We start from the raw sequence: 25,132 nt of genomic DNA on the forward strand, positions 1-25,132 counted from the left end.
TTCTAATACACACATTTAGAAAGGGTTCTTTACCAAATTACTGTATACAAATTACTTATTACTATTAAGTAATCACATTAGGGATGCGGTGGCTCAGTGGGTTAGGACGCTGAGCTTGTCAATCAGAAGGTCGGCAGTTTAGTGGGTCGAATCCCGAGTGCCGTGTAACAGAGTGAGTGCCTGTTACTTGTCCCAGCTTCTGCCAACCTAGCAGTTCGAAAGCACGTAAAGCACGTAAAAATGCAAGCACGTAAAAATGCAAGCACGTAAAAATGCAAGCACGTAAAAATGCAAGCACGTAAAAATGCAAGTAGAAAAATAGGGACCACTACGGTGGGAAGGTCTAGTCATGCCGGCCACATGACCACGGAGACGTCCTCGGACAAGCGCTGGCTCTTTGGCTTTGAAACGGAGATGAGCACCGGCACCTAGAGTTGGAAACGACTAGCACGCATGTGCGGGGGAACCTTTACCTTTATCTTAATCACATTAGTCATTGAGCTTTTCTATATATTACAACTTGTACAGTTAAAATAAAAAGTACTACAGCCACTCCCTAGTTCAATACCTGAATTGTAGGGGAAGATGAGCAATGGCTTATTAAAAATAAAAGTTACAGAACAGGCCACTGATAAGATGCGCTATGAGGCCATATCCAGATATTACACTGTTTACCACCTCCACCACCATTGTACTTGTAAAAGTATAAAAAGGTAACAAGACATGACCCCAAATTTTGAACCTCAGCATAGAGCTGAAGACACAGGAATTATGCATGTTATGCAACAGCCAGCTGGCTCTAGAAATCTGTCTTCTGTCATTTCAGGGGTCCCGGCAAGTTGAAGGCAAGCAGTCTGGCATATTTGCCTTTTTCTCTGCAACTCTCTTAAATTATATGCAACAAAGGTCTCTTTGGTGTTTATTGATTTACCAGATTTGTATGTGGCCATCAAACTTAAATAACACAACTCTTGCTTGTTTTGTACAATTAAAAAAACCCAACCATGAAAAACACACAGATAACATTAAAACATTTGTTAAGTCAGAAGATACAAAACGTAAAATGGTGACCAAGCACTATAATAAAAGGAGCAAAAGGCAGATCCACTCAACTGGATCAAAGTTCTTATGGGAAGGCCAGGTCTTAACAGCTTTCCTAAGGATAAGCAGATCTGGGGCCTGTTTTATATTGGGGGTGGGAAGGGGGGGAGATATTTTTTCCCAATGAATAGGGGCAATCACAGAAAAGGCTTCCTTTCCAGTTCCCAAAAGATGACAAGATTTAAAAGAAGGAACATGGAGAATGGGCAAGAGAGGCAGATGTTTTTTGAGAAGGTGGTCCCAGGAGAAGGCCTTCATCCTGGTGTGAATCTCTTGTCTCTAAATCCCAGGAAAAGCATCTTCTTGATGGCCACTGTGGCAATACAGTGAGAAGAGATTGTTATCCTCCTGATGGATTCTTCAAAATTGATTGTCCTAACTTCTTACAGTCTTGACTGAACACTTTAGGTTTGACTAAGATACCAAATATAAGTTTTCCTTTAAGTCTTTCATGGTTGAACTTCTTGTGATGGTTACTCCCCATCCAGTAAAGGAATTTTAACCCAGAACCAAGCCAGGCCTATCCTTTTCCCTCTTGCTGCTGCATTATTGCTTCCCTACAACAGTCATACTGTAACTTTGCTCCAGTTAAAAATGTTTTGTGAATAGGTTATTAGAGTTGCCAGCCTTTTTCCTATAGATTTCTGTACCTTTCTCACGTGTGTGATATATAGCAACCGACTCTCCCACTTTGATATCTTTTTTTTTTTTGGCAAGAGGGAAGGGAGCTATACAAATCTCTGTAATTTTGACCTGTTTCAGAACTGCTTCACATGTAAAGTCGTCTTTGGAAAGTGACAACTTGCTCAGAAGCAAATTAAGTGATACCGAATACCAGCTTTGTGCAAATTGGAATTAGATGCCATTGGCATTAGCTTCTTCTAAGCATCATAACTTTATGAAGCAGATTTGTGCCCCCATTGCAACTCTGGGGGAAGGATCAAACTTCCTGTCTCCTTTTGCTCTAATCCCAGTAAAAAAATAGTCAATTTCTTTTCATTGACCATTAGTTTAATGTATTTTCTGGCATTTTATTTCTGGAGGAGTGGGGGGGAATCTGAAATAGTATAGTAGTGATATATACAGTACAGGGACTGATTTTATTATTCTATAAACCATCAACATGCTTTTTATTGGCTCTTTCAGAAAAAGTCTCTTAGTTATCACAAACCAGGAGTTTGAGAGAAGCATGTTTCAAAAACATGCAATACAGGTGGCTAATTAGAAGTGCTTATATTTAAATAATGGCCCTTAACAGAATGTGTTAAGATAATCAGTGAAGTGAAAAATTGTTTTCCTATAAAATTGTGAGGCATGTCACTCAACAATTACCTGAAAGTTTTATTTAAAAAGTTAAATACCAATTTAATGCTTTAAGCAATGAATAAAATGTGTTGCATTGTTTTTGGCCAGCAATTTCAGTGTTTAATAAAAGACATTTTAGGCGTGTAGGAAATTAGCAGTTTAGCAAATTATTTTATGCCACTTAGATTTAAGCATCAGTTCAAATTTACAGACCTGCCAAATATATCAATATATATTCAGTGGAGCTAGTCTACCAAGTTTAAATACGTTAAGGTAATAAAGTGAAACATATTTATTTAGAAGTAAAACTTTTTAGGATTAATAAGAATTACTCCTAAATAAATGTAAACTCAGATTGTGATCTTCTTTATTACTGAAGTTTTTCAGGTTTACATGGCTTCCTTGACCATTTCATAGAATATCAACCATTATCAATTTGTTTACATAATTTGAATGGAATCAAAAGTTTATAATTTGTAATCCCTTGCCAGATATCTATTGCTCTGGCTTCCAGGAATGATGAGAGATGATATGTGGAGATTTAGGTAGTTTTAGCTGAATATATCCAAAAGGCCCTGTTTTGCTGGGAATAATCAATATCATTTAATCCATAGAAGGCTGTCTTATTATTGCAAGTCATCCTTTCACACCACAATCAATGATGGCCAATGAGTGACCAATTCCATTGGCTTTCATAGGCAGAGCAATATATTTTTGAATTTAGACATGTTTTGTTTATTTGTTTATAGTGAGAGGAAGATATCTTTAAACTGTCATTACTGTAGGGTTGTCATCTTTTATGGCAGCATCTGGATAAAATTATACAAGTGGATTCTCTGCATTTTGTTACAAAATTCCTCATCAATTGAGCCATTTGGCATCTGGTTACACAGAGGCCATGCTTAACATTCCTTTCAGGTAATTTAGCCAGACAGATGGTATCTCCCAGGTGATCACTCTTAAGGTTGTCACATTTGGTCCTTGCTATGCTCCTGCGACTTTGAGACACTATCCTGTCAGAGGTTCCACAGATGCAGTCATTTCTGGCATAGAGATGCAATGATGTGGAAACTTAATCTGGAAAATTTCTACAGCTGGAAATACCCAGGGGCAGTATCTGAAATGGAGATCGCACAATGTTAAGCTGCTTAAATTTTTATACTCTTTTAGTCAACCACTTTTTCAATATAGTTACTAAGAATGGAAAGAAAGCTAGCATGACCTATTTCCACAGTAGTGCTGGATCAATATTCTAAACCCAGATGGCTCGGCTGGAAATCTGGAGCCATACATTTATATAAGATGGGACTTTTCTAGACCTAAATGCATGTTGCCTTTGAGTTAAATGCTGAGCGGCATTGAAAGGGTTAGAGTCAGTATAAAAATATATTTCTTTTCATGTAAGTTTAAATTTAATTACAATTAAATGAGATGTAGCTACTATGATTATGCCGTCTATATTTACCAGTTTCTCTTTTATACCCTATTAACATCTGTAGCTCAGTGTCAAATGCATGGAACATTTGTCCTGTATATTCCCTGTTGAAATCAAGCTGATCTAACAATAATGGCATCCTATTTCCTTGGGTACTAATTTACTGGGCTGCCACTGCACAGATTTTCCTTTAACTGAGTTCACAAGAGATTTATAAAAGTTAGATTCTTTTGGCTTCTTTATGTTGTTTGCCTTAGTTGCAAATAAACAAGAGAATCTAAAAAGGCAGAGAGCAGGCAGTCCTAAAGGCAGATTATCCACTGCTCTTGCATATCAGGTCCTCGTATATAACCCCTGCACTCTGCTGGAAAGTTCTGGTCCAGCCCACAGCTGTAGCTAATCTAGTTTGTCAAAACTGTTATCTGTCCAATAGGCCTCACCAACATGTCTGTTGAGGGAGGGGCAAAGGATCAGATTGATGAAAGCAACACTGCAGTGTTGTTTCATAAACCTTGTCCATTTTTTGCCAGCATTGTCCCATTCCTAAGGCTGAGAGACAGGGCCTCTCAGGGCCACTCAGCTGGCTTTGTGCCTAAGGTGAGACTAAAACTCACAGTTTCCTGGTTTCTACCCTGATGCCTTAACCACTACACCAAATTGCTCTTCAATTTATATTTAACTGATTGATTTATGACATTTATTAATTTATTAAAAGTATGTGTAAACACTAGCACTTGTAATAAAATAACATGACAATCCCCTTAGTTTGAGAAAGAAATTAGTCTTGTCAAGGAGTATTTATTTTATTTTATTTTATTAAATTTATATACCGCCCTTTCCCGAAGGACTCAGGGCGGTTTACAGGGCATTTAAAACAACCAATACAAAAGTTAAAAACAAATTAAAAAGATTAAATCATCCCTAGAATTAAAAACCCCAGTTAGCTTCAGCTCCTTCAATCATGGGAGGGTAAATCATGCAAGGCAAAGATAACTGTAGGGAAATGCTTGAGCTTGTAGGCGGGAATGCTGGAGGATTCAGATTTTTCCCAGAAGACTTTGGATCTTCCCTCTCTGGGTCTGCTTTCTGCTTCAGGATCATTATTGCTGCCCTTACTTATATTTCCAAGGACACATCAAGTGGCATCCACCCCCAACTGGAGTGTTTGAGAGGAACAAGATTCTCATAGCCTGGGCCATCTTTCTGATGGTTTAAAGGTTAGGAATAAAAAGGGAGCAATTTCTATAATGCAATATCCTAGCCTTGTTCACAACTACGTGGTGGAGCATTTTAGAAAACAAATTTCACAAGAAATAAAGAAAATGAAATTTTACAAAAAGAGAGAGAGATAGAAGACTTTTAACTTTCATACATCTAACCATAGAAAAAAAAGTTACACTGTATCTTGCCTAAAACCAGTAAAGCAAAAAATTCACAAGAAAATGCAAAAGAAATGATTTAGGCAGACCATTTGTCTAAAAGAAAAAATAGGATTTCTCTATCTCCATCCACATTTCAATAAGCACACAGAGGTCTTCTCAATTATTATCATTATTATTATTACTACCATCCAGACTCAGTTTATTCTAGTGGTTAAGGCACCAAGCTAGAAATGAAGGAATTATGAGTTCTTGTTCTGTGTGTCTTTGGGCCAGTCATTCTCTGATTATGATGTCGGGCTCAGGTGACAAGCCAGACTTCAATTCCTGTCGCAACCAATGAGTCAACACTTAGGTGATCTGCAAAAGTGGGCTTGCAAGAAAACGCTAGGAAGAAAAAAAAATCAGAATTTTTATTATCACAAAGGAATTTTTTAAAAGGAAAAATAGTAGATCTTCTAAAACATGCCTGAATTATCACTCCAGACTGGCATAAAACTCATTTTTTTATTTTGTACAGAAAATCTTAACTTACTAGCAGCACAAAACTAAACAGAAATTAATTAAACCTCTGGCTAGAAAATTATACCTGAAAATATCAGTTTCCTCTGCTTTGCTTGCTGGAAATTCCAAACTTTGACATAAAGCTGCAGGGACATCTTATTTCAGTACTTTTCTTAGTCTTGGTTCCCTATGTCTTTCTTTGTCCTCTGCCCATGCATCCATTTCTGCCTTTGTTCTGGAAAACAACCCATTCTTTGGTATCCAAAAAAAGGAGAGGATAGAATAATCTATATGACCAACAACATCTTTTTCTTATGAATATATGGATTTTAATCTTGCGGTATGACGAAGGGATATTTATTGTGAATGTCTATTCTTTTGCAAGCTGACATTCAGAATAACAGCACACTCATACGCAACATGATCAGTGAATGTCTCAGGATTGTTTTCCAGCTGTGGAAAAAAGATTTTAAAAGGCAACTAGTATGAGGAGGAGGAGAGGAAGGGGTGTGTGTGCAGAACTCCCCTGCAAGAGAGATTTTAAAAGACGTTGATAAATAATAAACAAAAACTATGAAGACTATGAATAGAGAATAAATACAAGTATTCCTCTACTTATGACCATTTAGCTACCATTCAAAATTAGGACAGCACTGAATGGATTCATAATCCCTGTATGAAGTTATAGTTGCTGCAGCACCCGCACAGTCATGTGCTTGCCAATTGGCTTGCCATTACTACCAACATTAGGGATGATGCATTGGTCCGCTGCCCTGCCTTTCCTCCACCTGCCCCACTGGGTCCCCACAGGCCTTGGGCCTGCTTCCCACCCCACTGGGTTCCACACCCTCCTCCCCATCCCATCCCAGCTCAATCACTTATCTCCTTTGGGATGTAGGGTTCTGTAACTGGAACTAGAATAGAAATAAATTGTGTAGCCTAGTTTAGCTAACTATTGCTATCTCACTTTTGTAATGAGGATTTGCGTCAGGGACAAATTTCATGCAAGCATGGGAAACATGTACACGGATGTGATGTACTAAAGGAGGGAATAAGGGAGTGTACAGAGATGATTGAGGTCTTCCTTATATTGTAATAACTCTGTTGTCTGATTTTCATTGGCAAACAAAGTTTATAAACCAATGCTACTAACTTTCTAAGGTGTGGCACTTCTGAACGCAACTGCTGCCAGTGTTCAGATTGTGTTCCCACCCAGCACTTATTTCAATCAAAAATAAATTGCTGTACCTTTAAGAAGACTCTGCTTGGGTTTTCATGATTGGATTTGTATGATTTCCCAAGTTTTGCCAAGGGCCAGTGACCTTACAGGGAAGCAGCCAATCCATCAAATAGCTGTCCTATGTTGGTGGGAAGCGGGCACAAGGTCTGTGGAAAGTGGAGCACAAAGTGCCTCAGGTCCTTAGACGTCCAGGCCTGGCTATATATGAGCTGGGGAAGTGCTGCAGTATGGGCCTAGACCTCTGCTAGGCCTCCCTGAGGCACACTGTGCTCTACTTAATGGTTACAATGGAAAGAATAGAGATTGGTGTCATTAAGTGGATGTCTCACTTAACAACCTCCACAACTGCACAACTGGTAGGTTCCATTACACTTGCTTTGTTTTCTCCTAGATCACTCATTACAGCACTCAATTCCACTAGGTGAGCTTGATTTTGAGTAGATAGTCCTCAACTTACAGCTGGTATGATTCGAAACAAGATACTGGCCTATTTACATCAAATGAATCTCTGTGCAACAAGACTTTCTCACTATTTCTTTTAGAAAAAGCAAGGAAGGAGGAAGGGGGGGGGACAAAGGCAGGGAGGAGAGAGAGAGAGAGCCAGTCTGGTAGAGTGGTTAAGGTATTCAAAGAAGGCACACCAATGGTGGACCTGTCGAGAGGCTATGAATTTCTGGAAGAATATTCAGAAATGGCTAAGTGGGATGTTGGGATACCATATACAATTGTGTCCTGAGGTATTTTTATTGGGGACAAGACCACAAAATATAAACAGAACTGCGTGGTACTTGTTACATATAACCACTGCTGCAAGATTGGCGTGGGCCCAATATTGGAAGATGGATGTTAGCCCACCCGACCAAATAGTAATTCAGAAAATATTGAACTGTGCGGAATCAGATCAGCTTACTATGATGTTAAGGGGACAAGGGGACACAGATTAGTCTTGGAGTCAATGGTACAATTGGATGTCAAAAAGAGTTATTAATTGAATCTTATTACTTGTTATATGCAATGATTTTTCCTTTCTTTGTGGTTGCTTTCTTATATGTAACGGGACAACCTTATTTCCTCCTCGTATTGTGATGTAAACCGCTATTGACTTAATGTTTGCTTGATACACAAATAAACAAAATTGGGGAGAAAAAAAAGAAATCAGAAGATTATGAATTCTAGACACAAAGTCTGCTGGGTGGTCTTGGGCCAGTTATTAACACCAGAATTGACTCTGGATGGCTCACAACACAGTAAATGAATTAAATACAATATGAAAGAGGGAGAGGGGTGTGTGGAAATAAGACAAATATAGGATAAGTAAAAGATAGAGAACAGGATCTTTTCAACAATACAGAAAACACTAGCTGAAGACTGGGTGAAGAACCAAGACTTTAAAATCACTGAGGATGCCATCTGGGAGGGAGCTCCTAGATCAGGGTGGAATCTAATTCTGGCCCCTTTCCGCATGAGTTGTGACCCCAAGAAGACCCCCAATACATGTGTAGGTGCCAAGAAAGAGAAATCATCTAACACTTAAGAAAAGACATCACATGTGATTAATGCCACCAGACTTTGAAGAAAGACATGGGGTTTGCTTCTATATTTATAATAAATACTCTTGCTCCATCTGAGGACCTCCTCTAAACCAGGGGTGGGCAGCTATGGCCTCTTTACAACCTGTAGACTTCACCTCCCAGAAATCCCAAGTTGGCATAGTTGCCCATCCCTGCTTTAACTAAGTATTCTGAGAACTAAGCCTTTCTTCCATGTATGAACATTTATTACATTCATTTCTTCTGCAGATAACATATTTTTCATTATGCTAATTATTATTTAAAATAAAAAAAATGACAATATCTCTGATCAAAGGCTTTCTTTCTATGCAGTAGAAATGTAATGTGGCCATTGAACAAGACATGGCAGAAAAGTACCAGCTTTGTACTTTAATTATAAGAAACAACTTGGGGGATTCATATACTGAGTTAGCTGATGTTTTCCTCTCAGGATGTACCTCTTCTGGAGCAATGCTGTTCACTTCTTTGTGCTCATTCATGTTCTTTATTCCTATCATTTTTATAAGGAAGCTAAAGTGGGTTTATGGTGACAGGCTGCATCTCATTGGAGCACTTTCTAAGTCTTAGGAAGCTACACTTGATTTATTTCTCATTATCATCAAGGGATCAGGAATCCCAGTGGTATCTCTCCAAGGGGTTTCATTATGATGGAAGGAGGGCTGCTTTCTTGGTATTGGACCTGAATAAATGAAATATAATCAGCTCTGCCACTGTTTCCTCCAATGATTCATAATTATATGAGGTTCTGGTGTGCAGTGGAGCAGCAGGATTGAACTAGGGAGACCATTCATTTCTTCAGTATTCTTCTATTTGAAACAATCTCCATCTGGACCTTGAACCATTAAGCACACCATCATAAAGCTTATCACAAATATACAGAGGAGGATCATAACTGAGAAATGGTAGCTTTTGAGTCAATGTGTTCCCTGGGTATTGTGTTATTCTCAACCTGGCTGTTCTTTCAACTCTGGAAAAAAAACCAAGATAGGACAGAGTTCCCCCAACCTTTCCAAGTTGGCGGCCAGAGCATAGGGGGGAAATAAGGGATAGTTTTGTGGGAGGGGCAGGTGCATGTGCGAACCCCTGTTGCTCATGCAAGTGAAGCTGTGAGCTCCTGCGACTCTCCTGCGAGTGGGGCCATGAGTGCCCTTACGGTCATGTGAGTGGGGCCGTGCGTACGTGTGCACCAACAGGCCACTCATGCAGCCCAGTTGGGAGTAGGCCACAGACCACTAGTGGGCTGCGGCCCACAGGTTGGGGACTCCTGAGATAGGATAATGACATTACTGACAGCTTACTTCTTAAAATTTCAAAACTAGTGGCGATTGAATTCTCATTTATTTGAAGATGGCTTGAAGAACATGATGAACATTTCTTAATAAAAAGCTTGTGTAGCAGAATGTTTTGGAATTGCTTAGAAAACTAGGTTTTCTGAATTCTAGCAAAGATTGTTTGCCAACCTCAAATGGGGTTTGCAATCTATAAATACTGAATGCTTATTCTTCTTCAATCTGTGACACATTCAACATTTCACTGATTGTGGAGAAAAAAATTAACAACCTTATATAAATACACACATGCAAACTTACATTATACACATACAAACACATACATACACTGTACACAAATACATACAATACATACATAAATACTTTAAAAACATATTTATTTCTATTTTGTTATAAACATCAGTGATAAGTTTAATTCTCTGAATAGAAACTCTCTGTTAGGTTTTGAGATCTACCTCAACATATTCCTTCTTTTAAAATGTCTCAATCTGAATTGCTTTGAATTTCCCAAGTATTTATGCCCAGAAAAGAAGTCTATAAGACTTTCACATAGAGTCTGCCACAATCATTAGCAAAAATTATTTCTATCATAGCAAATCCAAATGGCCAAGTGACTTCAATAATTTTTCTTAAGTACAAAATAGCAGTAACATTAATAGGCGAATCACACTGAGATGGCACAAGCCAGGCTAAACAGGCACAATTTAAATATTTTAGTGTCTAAGCGAAGAAATATTTATTAATTTAATGCAAATGTATGAATCATATGTGTTTTTTTTTCTTTTTGAACTTATGCCACTTTTACAGATCAGCTTGCAAGCCATGATAAGGGAAAGATCAAGTCACAGAAAAGCATATGATATTTTAGAAAGAAGAATTAATGAACTTGGTAGCCTGAAAACAAAAGATCGGAAAAGGTGGAATAGAATAGAATAGAATAGAATAGAATAGAATAGAATAGAATAGAATAGAATAGAATAGAATAGAATAGAATAGAATAGAATAGAATAGAATAAGTCATTTGACCATATTAAAAATATAAAACCAATAGAAATATACAAGTAGATACAAAGAAAACAATAGGACATGTTCATAGAAATTGTCATCTGTACAGTTAACCCCAATCTGATCTAAATATTCTGTACATTTCTGTTATTCTATTCTATTCTATTCTATTCTATTCTATTCTATTCTATTCTATTCTATTCTATTCTATTCTATTCTATTCTATTCTATTCTATTCTATTCTATTCTATTCTATTCTATTCCCCTTATTGTCTATTTTAGGAAACAAAAAAATGAAGTTATATGGTTTTGATGATTGTAACAAAAATAATAGATTATAGAAAAAATGTAAAGAACATTGCAATCATAGAATAAGAGAATAGTTTACATTCATACTTAAATGCTCCAACACTGGAAGTTTTTAAGAAGATACTGGACAGCCATTTGTCCGAAATGGTATAGGGTTTCCTGCCTGAGCAGGGGGTTGGACTAGATGACCTCCAAGGTCCCTTCAAACTATTATTATTATCATTATCATTATCATTATCATTATCATTATCATTATCATTATCATTATCATTATCATTATTGCTGTAAAAAAATTGGAAGTCAATTCTTTATATATCTTTTTTCTTTGCTTTGCACTGCTTTTTTTCTTTGCACTGTCTTTGCTCTGTTCTTTTTTTCTTCTAAATATTAGTTCTTGTTAATTTTTATACTGTTTTCAAAATTCTAATATAGTTAGAAATGGTGGAAAATATTGGTAACTTGGGTGGTAGATGTTGGTGGTGGTTTGTTCTCCAAGCATGTTGTTTAGTTTCTGAACATTTTGTCAGTCTACAAAACATCCGTCATGTGATTCGAAACCACATGATGAACTAACCACATAAGACCTATCAAAGCAGAAGAGAACTGAAATAAGATAATCCACCACCAACATTCTAATATAGTTTATCTACAAAAAAATTAAAAGCTGGCAGTGAAGGTTGCAAATGATGATCATGTGACCACAGATGATTCCAGTGTCATAATTGCAAGCTGATTGCCAATGCCTAAATGTTCATGGGGACACAGTGATGGCCCCAATTATGAAGATCCATGGTAAGTCCTTATTCAGTGCTGTCATAAATCTGAAGACTGGCTGGATGAGTGGCTGTTCAGTGATGACTACTTGTATTTGGGGCAACTATTCTACTTTTAGACTGCTTGAAACTGAACAAATTTAGATCTCATTTTGTATTTGGCACTCCTAAATGTGTTTCTAATACATTCTGGCCTGATTAGAAATTAGAAACAAGGGCCTGGATAGTAATATTTAATTATTGGCTCAGACTCATCTATCAACCCATTGGATTGCTCCATTGTTTTCAGTGAAACCTTCCAATATACCAGGAAGAAGTCACTCAAGCAGAAACTGATTTCATGCAGCCTTTCCTGGATTGCTTTATGTAACGGTGAGTGTCCCCAGGCAAAAAAAAAGATTGAACGATGATCTCTAGAAATGGAGTTATTGTTCAACATAACCAGAACTAACTATCCAGCCTTTTCAAAATGCTATTAATATTTAACAGGAGAGTTAATAATTTTCTATTTTCATACACCTATACATCAAAAATACCAGTGGACCTTTACTAGGGCATGTTGCAGTGCCCTTCATTCTATGATATCATAGAATGAATAATACAATAATACTCCTGTAAACACTTTTTCTTTGTAATGTGGCACGGAATAAGTTGAATTGATCATATATGCTCTTTTGTACTGTTGATTTAATCTGATTATGCCTCAAAGCCTTATTTTCCCTCATCTAGCTCTAACATTTGTGGCCATTTGACTTCTCCGTTGATTTCCTACTTACCTTCTTATGTTTTACATTTAATGCTGTTCCTCAAGTATTAAACAGAAGCCATGGTTTTGTATTATATTAAGTAAGTTTATTGTGACACCAATGCAAAAATGCATCTACAGTATCTCTAAGACCACTGTATTGATCTCTTACATTTAAGAGACTGGACAGCCATTTGCCTGAAAAGGTATAGGGTTTCCTGCCTGAGCAGGGGGTTGGACTAGATGACCTCCAAGGTTCCTTCCAACTTATTATTTCTCCCTAAATCATCCTGTTAATACTTTCTACCACCACTAATACGAACATTCTCCCCTCATATGCCATAAATCCAATATCCACAAATCATTAGACTATAAGAGACCAAAAGGCTCTTGTTTTTATTGCAGTGGATTATGCTGGTTTCCCCACTGGAAAAAAGTTAATTAACAAAATATTGCAGTCCTATACATAATGAAATACTTTCTTTTTGCAATAATATCACCTCATACAGTGAAGGGGTGTATTCACAGACATTGCTTATTATATTATTTGTTCCTTTTATAATTTAGACAGCAGTCTATATCGATACTATCAGGTTGGTTATACCTAAATATATTGAATCCAAAAGGATTATAGTATGGATATATTAAGTGATGGCAACATTTCAATAGTTCCCCCAAACCAAAGAATTTGCCTAGTATTACAGGTAATCCTTGACTTATGATCACAATTGAGCCCCAAATTTGTTGCTAAGCAAGATAGTTAAGTGAATTTTGCCCCATTTTATGACTTTTCTTAACACAGTTTATTTTATTTATTTATTTATTTATTTATTTATTTATTTATTTATTTATTTATTTATTTATTTATTTATTACATTTATATCCCACCCTTCTCCGAAGACTCAGGGCGGCTTACAAGCTCAGCAGTATGGTATGGATATATTAAGTGACGTGAATCACTGCAGTTGTTAAATTACTAACACGGCTTCCTCATTGAGTTTGCTTGTCAGAAGGTCGGAAAAGGTGATGACACGATCCTGGGACACTGCAAGCATCATAAATGTGTCAGTTGCTAAGATCTGAATTTTGATATGAGGACATGGGGAATGCTGCAACAGTTGTGTGAATAATGGTCATAAATCATTTTTTTCAGTGCTGTTTGAACTTTGAACGGTCTCTAAATGAATTATTGTAAATCGAGAACTACCTGTAATTAATCCTTGTATTAATCTGTTTTCTCAACCCAAAATAAATATTCAGGTGTTGTTTTTTTTAAAAAAAAGCAATATAACAAATAGGAATGAGATGTGGTATACACCAAATTGTAAGTGATTGATGATTCAGTTATTACTTACTGTCACTTTAAATATCAGCAAAAGTAGTGCAAAAACCCTATAGAAACAGGAAAAAGTTCTGATAGGTATTGAAATTAAAGAAAAACAATCATTTATTAGTAATATACAGTTCACCCCTAAGAACACAATATCAATACAACTTCATAAAGTTAAGAGGAAGTCCATCTGCAATTTTTATTTTTTCAGAAATCAGAATTTGGTTGCCAACAACAAAATAATTGCCCTTCTCCTTTTATGTGTGAACTTGCTATTCACACCTAGTACTGTACAGTATGCATGCAGAAACTTTATATCAAACTTCCTGCCCTCGAGAAATGTTGGACTTCAGCGTCTTGTAATTCTGTCAGAAGCAATTCAGCAATTCTGGTTAGAAATTATGGGAGCCGAGGTCCAACATTTCTGGAGGGTATCCAATTCGAAAGGGAATATAAACAGGGATAGCAGTAAAGTATATTGTTGTGTCCTCAAAGTGGGGGATTAAGTACGCCATGACTAGTAAAAATGATCAAGATTATACACGCGATGGGCCCCATTTGTCAACAGTTAACGTGTCCCGTTAAAAGCTATTGGCTGGGCACACGATCTATGCGTCTGAAGGGCTGTCTTGAGCGAGAGAACTCCGAACGGCGTGAGTTCCCAATGAAGAGCCCCCCCAAAAGCAAAAGGACAGCGAGACAATCCATTCCGGGCTTGGCTGCTTAGGTCCGAGTGGCTCTGTTCCGGCTGCATGGCGTTTCGCGTTTCGCAATCCGGACCTTCCGCGGGAAAAACGAACCACCGAGCAACCATTGGCGAGGCCCTGCACGTGCCGGCGAGGGGCCGGCCCGAACACTGCGCCCGCCTCATTGGTCCGAGGCCGCGCGCTGCCGCGCGCCCCCGCGAAGCGCGTCCTCTCGGAGGGGGTGGGCGCTGGGCTCGCGCTCAAGCTAAGCGCATGCTTAGTGCGGATGGGGCAGCCGGAGATGGTGGCGCTAGGCTGATGGCGGCGCAGGCAGCACTGCGCTGAAGACGCTCAGGGAGCCCGTCTCCATCCGACCGCTGCTGCCTCGCCATGGGCAATGAGGCCAGCCTAGAGGGCGGGGGAGCCGAGGGGCAGCTGCCCCCCGGCCTAGCTACGGGTCCCTCCACCTCGCCTGGATCCGCCAAGCCACCTTCAGCACCAAGCAGTGGAGGACAGCTCCCACCGGGCAGGGCGCCTGCCGCTGCACCGGGCCCCGCGCAGCCTCACGGACCCTCCGCCAGGTGGGAGCCACAGACTATCCGGGCTGGGCGAAGTAGCACAGGAGAAGTCGCGCGGGGGCAACTTCGGTTGACTGAGCCCAGGAGGATGGAGGCTGTGTACTAGTTTGGGCTGGAAGGAGCGGGGGATTAAGGGTGAAGTGCAGCTGGGAACCCATGCTGCGGAGCGTGTGGCCCTGCTGAGAGCAAAAGCTCTACAGTAAAAGGGAAGGAAGGCACAATCCGTGGAGCCTATGAGAAAAGAGGGAAGGAATTTGGGGTGCACTAGGACGATTTATAACTGCGGTGCAGAAGAAGGCTAGGTATAGTGGGGTGTCTTCGTGAGAATAGTGCATATGGGGGAAAAAAGAAAGGTGGTTTGGCCTGAGTTTGCCATGTGCTCCTAATGTTGAGGAAAAAACATGTTTTCGAGGTTATGAGAGATGCAACTCAGAGCACATTGAATGACACCCCCCCTCTTTTTTTTTTACAGAACCAAACGTCTTATTTTGAGAATGTTGCTAATAGGTTTAGTTTATGCTATGGCTTTGATGTTGTATCAAGCGGAGCTCTGATAAGATCTAATGGCGATGTCTAGAAATATTGGATTGGGGACCATTCAAGTTTAAATAATTTTTTAAGATAGGGAATGGAGAAATCTCTCCATGTTTGGAAATTTGAGCTAGAGTGTAGGAAGATGAATATGGCAAGAAGATGGAGGTGAAGAGAGAAGCATGTGCATATCAACTGGATGAGGACCTGCTTTCACAAAGGGTGCCGTAGTGCAGGCTAGTATCAGAGAGAGGGGAGCCAAGAAACATGAATGGGATGCTGATTACCCAGCTAAAGATGGGATGAATGGCATGCAAAAAAAAGGGAATGGACATAGTTTGTGGGTAAAGAGCCACAAGTAGTTTCCCCAGAGCTACTGATTTTCAGGAATATGTCTGGCTTGAGTTATGAAAAAAAACAACCAAATATTTCTATATGCTTCTATTTCATGTACATTTGTCATATTGATGGGATGTTTGCCTACAAAGACACAATTCTTCATGCTTAAGCACAAAGTGCACCTATTCTAATTGCATTCAGTTAGAATATAAATTAAAATAGTTATGTAATTGATGCTTTATCCACCATGTTCAATACAATATAAATGCTTGTTATTGTTTCCCTAATAAAAACAAACATCATGACGTTTTGTACATTTAAAGCATTATTAATTCTCATAAAGTAATAGACCTTTGGTACTGGAAAGCACTGCAGATGGGAAAACAGTAGCAGTTTAAAAATAGTTTAAAACATCAGGAGAGTAATACTTTTCCAGCATTCAAAGCTTATACTAAAATATCAAGAATATACATATAGAGCTTTTTAATGTTGAAAAAGTGGACAGAAATGTATTAAATACATGTTTTAAAAGTAATGTCCATATGTTTATTGATTACTCCATTACTCCATGGGAAATATAATGAATTCTGGAAGAAATCAAATAGCTTGCTATATTGTAAGATTTTGCTTGGATCCAAGTTGGAACTTATTTATTTTTCAGTGATGAAAACATTTTGTTCTGTTGAACTGTGTATTTCACAGCATCTGATTTTCTACAGAAATTTGGAAGAAGGAACATACAATGCAGTTTGATAGTTTGTGAGAATATCTCTCTTTTTTCAAGCAATCATTATCCACTTTACACTTCAAATATGTCTTCTGATGATGCATTTAATTGTTAACTTCACCTGTGAAACCATAGCTTTTAGCAGAATTGCCATCTGTATAATGTGAAATGGTGACAGTGATTTCATTCTGCAGGGTCCAAGTTTGCACATTACTCCCCAGCTGAGCCTAGGGAAATGTAGGCCAAGCATCAGTGATCATGCAAGAGAAATTCATGCAGACATGAAAATAAATGGATATTGAAATATTCAGGCAAATTTGTATAAGCACATGGTGAGGTGTGTAAGCGAGTCTGAGTAATATTGCACATGTGTACAGATAACACTGAAAGAAAAGAAGCATTCTCATGTGTGGGGACCTGCAGCAGGATGATCCTCTGAGCCAGGTCTACTTGCCTCTGGAAGGTTTCTTTAATTCTGCAGTCTGGATTCAGATTCATGTATGCACCATAAAGTGGTAGTGTGTCTTATTTTGAGGCATCTGCGCATTGAAGCTTTTCTGTGACACTTCTGCCATGGTGGTTGAAGAGAGCTGGGAAGCCATCCAAACACTAATACATCAGTGCAAAAGTACTATATTGTTTTCCCCAAGACCCAGACAATCAGCAGAACCCTGTTTTTTCAAAATAGGCATTCTATCATGTCCTGACCTGATTAATGAATATTTATTTGGTCAGCCTTTTATTCTTCTGCTTAGGGAAAGTGCTGGAAAAGTCATGAATATCGGCAAGTGTGTGTGATTGTGTGTGTATGTGTGTATGTGCACATATAGATAGGTAGCAGCCATGTCATTGTTGCAGTAAAATAATAAAAAGACTTGTAGAAGTGTTAAGAGAACATCCACATGGATTAGGTTGCAAACATTAATTAAAGGTGTTGTCTCAAGCAATAGAATTTATCTGATTTCATTTGAAGAAAACTTGTTTTGCTTATTGAAAGATATAGTGATGAAGTGAATTGACTGCAGTGCATACTAGTGACTGTGTTTCAGAAGCTAAATGTGAGAGAAGTTGATAGCAAATATGGGAATGTAAAAAATATGCAATAATAAATCTAATATAGACCAATATTATTGCAGTGAGTAGCAATTTGCAGAAACAGCTAAAGATAACAGTAAATCACATGTTTTATATGCAAACTTTTTCAGATTTAATTCCTATTTGTTCTTGGAAAGGTTGGAAATATTTTTGCCTGAACTTTTATTTCAAGTTTTTCTATGGAGTTCTATACGAATGGTCTAAGTTGATATAAGGTGGTTTCTTACTTTAATGGATGTGTAATAATGGATAGAAAAATTATTCTTAGTATTATAGTTTATTTAGACTGATGTTATAATCCCTATTGTTTTAATCTTTTCTTATGGCATGACAATTTATCCCAGTGGAGTCATGTGCAGCTGAAATGGCCTATAAACCTAAATAAAAAAATAATTACTTGTGACTAATTCTTTCAAACTTTTGTATTAATTATAAAGTTGGACTGCTAGACATACATAGAGAACCCCGTAGGGTTTTCAGAATGAATTTGCAAAAAATTGTGTTGTTAATTTTTTAGATAGACAGCTTGTTGCCTCCAGTTATATTAATTCCATTCCTCCTAATATGACTGGAGTATAACAATGTAAATTATTCTTTTATTGCTATTTTTTGAATTGTTACAGTCTACTTCTTACAAAGTATATTAGCCTTGGGCAAAACCTAAAATCTGAAACACTAGTTATTTTCTTTTTATAATATACATAAATGACTTTTTCTAACTTGTTGCCACTGAAAAATCTAGGCTATTGATAGAATCACTTGTTTTGTGAGTTGAGCAGTTATATAAACTGCACAAATAAATAAATAGTGCTCTGATCATGTTGATTTAAAACCAGATGACCAAAGGAACAGAAGATTTGGAACTTTGTAAAAGGTTTATGATTATAGGAAAATAAATTAATTTGCTATATGAATCAGTGAACTTAAAGCAAGAGTTGAAGTCCACAGGTCATAAAGGGGCCATAGTTGCTCACCTGGGCAACATCCTGAAATTTAATCTACATGAGTTGGAAGCACTACTGATGAATGGTTCTGGTGTTCTGTTGAGTCCTGTTCGACTTATTCTGCAGGCAGGTCATGAAACATCTTCTTCTAGCTCATGCTAATAAGCCACCGGTGACTCTACCTTGATAGAGAAGGATGGGTTTTTAATGGACTATGCCAGGCGTAGTAGGGAACCTTGGCTCTTATATGACTTGTGGACTTCAATACCCAGAATTCCTGAACCAGCCATGCTGACTCAGGAATTCTGGGAGTTGAAGTCCACAAGCCATAAAAGAGCCAAGGTTCTCTACCCCTGGTCTATGCTGTAGTGATCTCCCATTTAAGTTGCAGGCTGCAATGCCTTGTACATTAAACGGGTTTTAATTACATTCTAGACAATTCAGTTAATATACAGTAAAGCTCCTAGAATTCTGCCTAGGAATTATGAATCAAGTTGTTGCTGCTAGTATGTAATTTATCATTTTCCCGAGTTTTCATATCAAGGCCTGGTTCAAAAGGTTGGTTTTAAATCCCATAAAATCCTGCAGGGCTTGAGAAGCTATTATGAAAAGGATCAACTTATTTTATGCATAACTTAAAATTATATTCTGAAATCTGTCTCCAAATGTCCCTTAGTATGAAAAGAGGCTGGTTAGCAGGGAAAAAGTATCTTTTCAGCCCAATTCATTAGAAAACATGTTAGTTCCTCTGCTAATATGATCTGATGTAATGAAGCAAATACATTTTATTTCTTTCAGACATTTGTGTCACAGATTTTGTATTAAACGTTATAAATCTTACTCCTCTATGCTTATGTTTAGATGGCTTCACTGATATAGGATATTTTAAAATATTCTTCATGATATCTTTAGTTTTACCTCTTATACTAAGGAAACCCACGAGTATTGTGAGCTTCTTGTAAAATATAGAGATATGTTAAACAGATTGGAATGTGATGGTTTCAAACCAGAGATATAATATGTATTATATAATATATATACAAATCTGTTATTATGATAGTTAATATACGATAACACACAAGTCTATGATTATGACAGTTAATATAACTAAATGCATTTTATGATGTTTCACAGTTAAAACAGGTATGGTAGGTTGACCTAACTATTTATATGTAAAACTAAGGAAAATAATCATCCTGCAAATATGTTTATAAATCATAATACAGGATCTGAACAGGAAAGTGATTACAAAGGTAACAAATGGGAACTGGCGTGGGACGTTTTGTACTTTCTTTTAAAATTTAGTTTATTTTAATATAGACAAAATATATGTTACGAAAAACACTGGGGAGATACATCTGTAAAGCAGTATTTGCAGGTAATCAGTCAAAAACATGTATGTTTCCTCGCAAGATCTTAAGGTTTGGGGAAACCTGTACCTTGATCTATTTGTGGTAGAGATACTAACAGGGTATTAATAAGTCTGCTAAGAGCATCTTGCTAATCCTTAAAGCTAAATCAAAACTTCCACAGCTCATGTAAGTACCTGGATCTGGTAGTGCGTGAACAGTTTTCATTGTTCTTCATAAACTCGTTCTCTGCTTTTCCATAAAGTAGCCTCCTCATAATCTTTAACATTTTACCACCATGCAAGAAGAGATCATGATTTTATTTTACATCTGTTAGAGAACCTGTTTTATAAATATAATTTCTTAACTCATGTGAGAAAGGAATGCAGGGAATTCTATGAATCAGTTAGCTTGAATGACTGTGCAGCGTGGTGGTTAAGTCTTGGTCTAGAATTAGAGAAACTCTCAGCCATTGAAATTTACTGCGGATCTTTGGTCTAATTACACTCTCTCACTCCACCTTCTGAAAGAGTAAACACTATGTATGTCTTCTTGATGCCCTGGAGGAAAAGCCAAATATAATTCTAACAATTAAATGGTAAATAAATTGTAATCTGATTTCTTCACTTATATGACAATTTTAGAGCCAACATCTCTTGTATATTTCAATGTTTTCTGTCTGTATTGAAACCTAGGGTCAATTAAGTTGATAAAGCAAAGCTTTTATAACTTCATATCACTCCATTATTGTTTATTTTGAAAAGATACCCATTTCAATCCAATCAATAAAATCATCCCTTGTTATCTTCCAAATGCTTGATCCCTACAGAATTGACATATCAAGTTATGTATTTCCTTCCCCCCCTGTAACTGCCCTTTTACATCAATAAAGGGAGTATTACTAGACTGTAATTATTCTCTTTTCCTAAATTGGTCCTCTGGCTCTCAATCCTTATTGGTTCCTATGAGGAAGAAAACAATTACTTATTGCTGGCTGGCTGTAGCTGGTCTGCATCTTTGCAAGGCTTGGGAAACTGTAAGGCTCTGCTATTCCTTTCACACTATAGTAGCTTTTAAGGCTCATTATTCACTCCACCAACTATTTCCCCCATGCATAATAAGCTGCTGTTAGTTTCCAGTGGACTCTCCTTTCTGTCTTCCACTAACACCTGCATCTGTGCCTTCATTTGTTTTCTTTTTTATCCCACTGCTGTAGAGGTGAGGTTTCTTGTTCTCTTAAAGTCTCTGGGAAACAGTCCATAAGGAAGGAATGCAATTCATATGGGGGGGGAAATTAGGTCAGCAACTTTGAGTCTTTTTTCCACATTTCCTCACTGTAGAGTAGCCTGCCATTTGAAATAAAGTTAGCACTATCCTATTGTCATCCGGAGGGACGCGGTGGCTCAGTGGGTTAGGACGCTGAGCTTGTCGATCAGAAGGTCGGCAGTTTGGCGGGTCGAATCCCGAGTGCCGCGTAGCAGAGTGAGCGCCTGTTACTCGTCCCAGCTTCTGCTAACCTAGCAGTTCAAAAGCATGTCAAAATGCAAGTAGAAAAATAGGGACTACTCCGGTGGGAAGGTAACAGCGTTCCGTGCGCCTTTGGCGTCTAGTCATGCCGGCCACATGACCACGGAGACGTCCCTGGACAAGCGCTGGCTCTTCGGCTTTGAAACGGAGATGAGCACCGGCCCCTAGAGTCGGAAACAACTAGCACGCGTGTGCGGGGGAACCTTTACCTTTACCTTATTGTCATCCTGGAAGAACATTCAACAGCATCTCTTCATTTTTCTGGAGATGGTTTACATTACTTTGGCTATTTTTAATTTATATTTTCCTTTCTTCATTGAAAGCTGTGAAAATGTAGAATGCATTGGGTGATATACAAATGTAATAAATAAACATCCATTGCAAAGGCCTCCATAGTGTACTTCCACTGCCATTTTACAAAAATGCTTTGCTTTTAATGTTGTTTGCTATCTTAACATCTAGTAAATATATAGTTGGGAGCATGGATGAAGATTCTGCCAAAATCCACACTGTGAAATGGAGCAGGCTAATTCTGAACAGATTTTCATTTCTTAGCAAGATGCAAGATGGTATAAGTCTAATCTTTTCTCATTTTGGTCTTCTATGAAACTCTAAATTCTGGAGTTCTGGTATTGTATGGTAGTTAGCATTACAGTACTATTCCAAACAGAAATGAAGATTCACTTTTGTCATTTATATTAAATGACATGGTGGAGAGTGGGAAAAGAGGAGAAATATTACATTCAGTAAGTAATAAGCTGTGCTGCAGTCTGAGTGACCCTATACTAGTCCATGATGGCTCATTCCATTCACAGCATCTTAGGAGAAATTGATTATTTTTGATAATTTGATAGATTTCATTGTTGTTTAGACTCTTGTCCTGACAGTGTTTGGGATATTGCTTAGGAGTTGCAATAACCACTTAACCTAGCTTAGTTATCAATAAAGGGGAAAAAGACAAATTATTTCTTTGTATTTCTGCTTCTGTGAGAGCCAATGAGTCTGCATCAGGAAGGGACATCTTCCCCATTAATTTATGTACTACTCCTTTTCTTTCAATAGCCCTGTTGGTCTGAAAGTTGGCAAGAATGTTCGACTGCAAATTTTGTCATATTCTGTCCAGATACAATGAAGTTATGGGCACTTGTAAAAAGAGTTCAGCTTTAAACCTCTGATTTTTATGATGTTTGGTCCTCTATACTCACTATGGTCAGGTTAATTGCTAAGCTCCATCTTATTCTGTTAAAAAAACAAAAAAAGACTGCCATTTATGTTTATCCTATAGTTTACTATAGAGGTACAGAGTTTAGCTTTCAACTCTGACTCCAAATATAGAAATCAAATTGAACTGAAGCAGCAATGTGTTTGTGGGCATCAGTATATCCCCAGAGAACTTTCCTTGTGCCCACCAGGCTGCCTGTTTCACCTGTCTTTTAAAGTTTATTTAATGTAGCAAATTAAATAGGATGTTGCATGTTACAAAGCAAAGCAAAACTAATCATCAACCTTCAGCATCATATTTATTTTGAAGTTTGGACCTACAAAAATCCCACTAGAAGGGGATCGAGGTGGGTGAGCTTCTATACTTCTTAGTAAATAGGCAACATGCCTATTGTGACAATCATTTTGTAGGCAAGTCTCCTATAACAACAATTTGTGAGTGTGCTACCACATGCTCTCAAAATTCCAAATGTATTTCTGGCTCGAAAAGATGCCTTGTTCATGGACCACCTCCAAAATGGGATGAACTGCACTGGATAATTTCCAGAACTTCAGCCTAGGCCCCCAAATTATATTGGGCAGGCAGTTTTTACAGCCTTAATATATAGAAACCTCCATGCTGGGTAAATTCTCAAATCTTTCCTAGAAGTCTATTTTAATTTGTTTTTCTAAACTGCTGGCTCTTTTCTTTTTAACACCATTGTTGTATCTTAAAATGCAAATCTTCTGGACAAGGGCCATGCCACTGCTGTGTTTTGTGTGGTGACACTACTAAGCAAATGTAAAATGGTAACAGTGATAGCATTCTTCAGCAGAAAGGAAGCTTTCTGAACAGCTGTTGCAAAATCTAAGTGATGGCAATAGAAGAAACAGTCAAGTCCAAGAGAAATAGCCCAGATGGCTGGCTGAGATTAAAAACAGAGCTTCAATTAATCAATGATCAAGTCATTAATTGCACAGATTAGTCGATTAATGTTGTTAAGCCTCCATCTTATTCCAAGAAACATGCAATAATTGCTTCTCACTTACCATTTGTTTTGTTAGTTTCATTTTCTCCCCCAAACTTAGTGCCTAGTATTATTTTGTCTTTAGAAATGTATTGGCGCTTGTCATATTATTCCTTTCAGCTATCAGCTTTAATGGCTTTGTTTTCCACATGTTTCTATTGCATCTACCTCATCTAGTCACTCTTAGGTAGATTTGTTGCTGGTAGTTTGTTAGTACATGGTGTACTGTGCCTGCTAAAGAGAAGTAAATAGGCTACTGTTATTGCCCAAGTGTTAGTCAACATCTTTACAAACAGTTTCAGTAAAAGAACAGATGAGATACTTATCAAATTTGTAGGTAACTCCAATTCAGGTGAAGCAACTAATATTTTAGAAGACAAAAAGGATTGAAGAATGTATTGATGGGTTGAAGAACTGGATTAAACTGTTAAAACAAATTGTCAGAGGATGTAATATGAAATTGTACATTTAAATGGAAGAATTGGTTATAGAATTTAACTAGAAAATCTGTGACTTATTGAGTCATTCTTTCAGAGATATTTCCTTACCGGATTTCTCAGTGCTTTCAACAATGATAGAGCTTCTAATATGCTACTTGAAAAATTCTTTAAAATTCAGAGAGATATTCATACATGTATCTGCCTTGAAAATAGCCCATCGTGATACTCATCATTAATTGGTTCAGGGAGGTGCGATGAGAACCAAAAATGATGACTACCAAACAGATTATTCCCATAAGGAATAATGTAGTCAGTCACAAGGCACCTGACACTGAAAGGTTTTAGCTTACGCTAAATGATGAGTACTGGGACAACTTTTTCATGTCAAAATGTGTTGAATACCAAATTCAATGCATTTTGAAAGAAGTTGAGTACCAAGGTACTACTGTAGTATAGTCAAACATCAGGAGTTGACAACAGGAATTGTTTTGTGACAATGATGAGTATCACGATGGGCTATTTTCAAGGCAGATACATGTATGAATATCTCTCTGAATTTTAAAGAATTTTTATGTCATAAAATATTTTATAAAATTTTCCATATTTTAATTCAATGGCAGTCATAGGCCCTGGATTTTGGATGCATTCTGTAAGTTATCCCATTTGAGTTACCTTGCTTGAGAAAGTTTTGCCTATGATGCA

General features: G+C 37.6%; 1 protein-coding gene across 1 annotated transcript in view; it reads left to right on the plus strand.

Moving 5' to 3' along the window:
* Window positions 1-15,062: 15,062 nt before the first annotated feature.
* BSN (bassoon presynaptic cytomatrix protein) overlaps window positions 15,063-25,132 on the plus strand; it is a gene marked incomplete at its 5' end in the record, with an annotated part of 233,733 nt that continues 223,663 nt past the window's right edge. Inside the window, one exon of the mRNA XM_081319547.1 lies at window positions 15,063-15,253. Within this exon, the coding sequence (XP_081175673.1) occupies window positions 15,063-15,253 (191 nt within the window). The remainder of the gene's footprint in view (window positions 15,254-25,132) is intronic.

The sequence above is a fragment of the Vipera berus genome, assembly GCF_964194415.1.
Source record: "Vipera berus genome assembly, chromosome: 2".
Lineage (NCBI taxonomy): Eukaryota > Metazoa > Chordata > Lepidosauria > Squamata > Viperidae > Vipera > Vipera berus.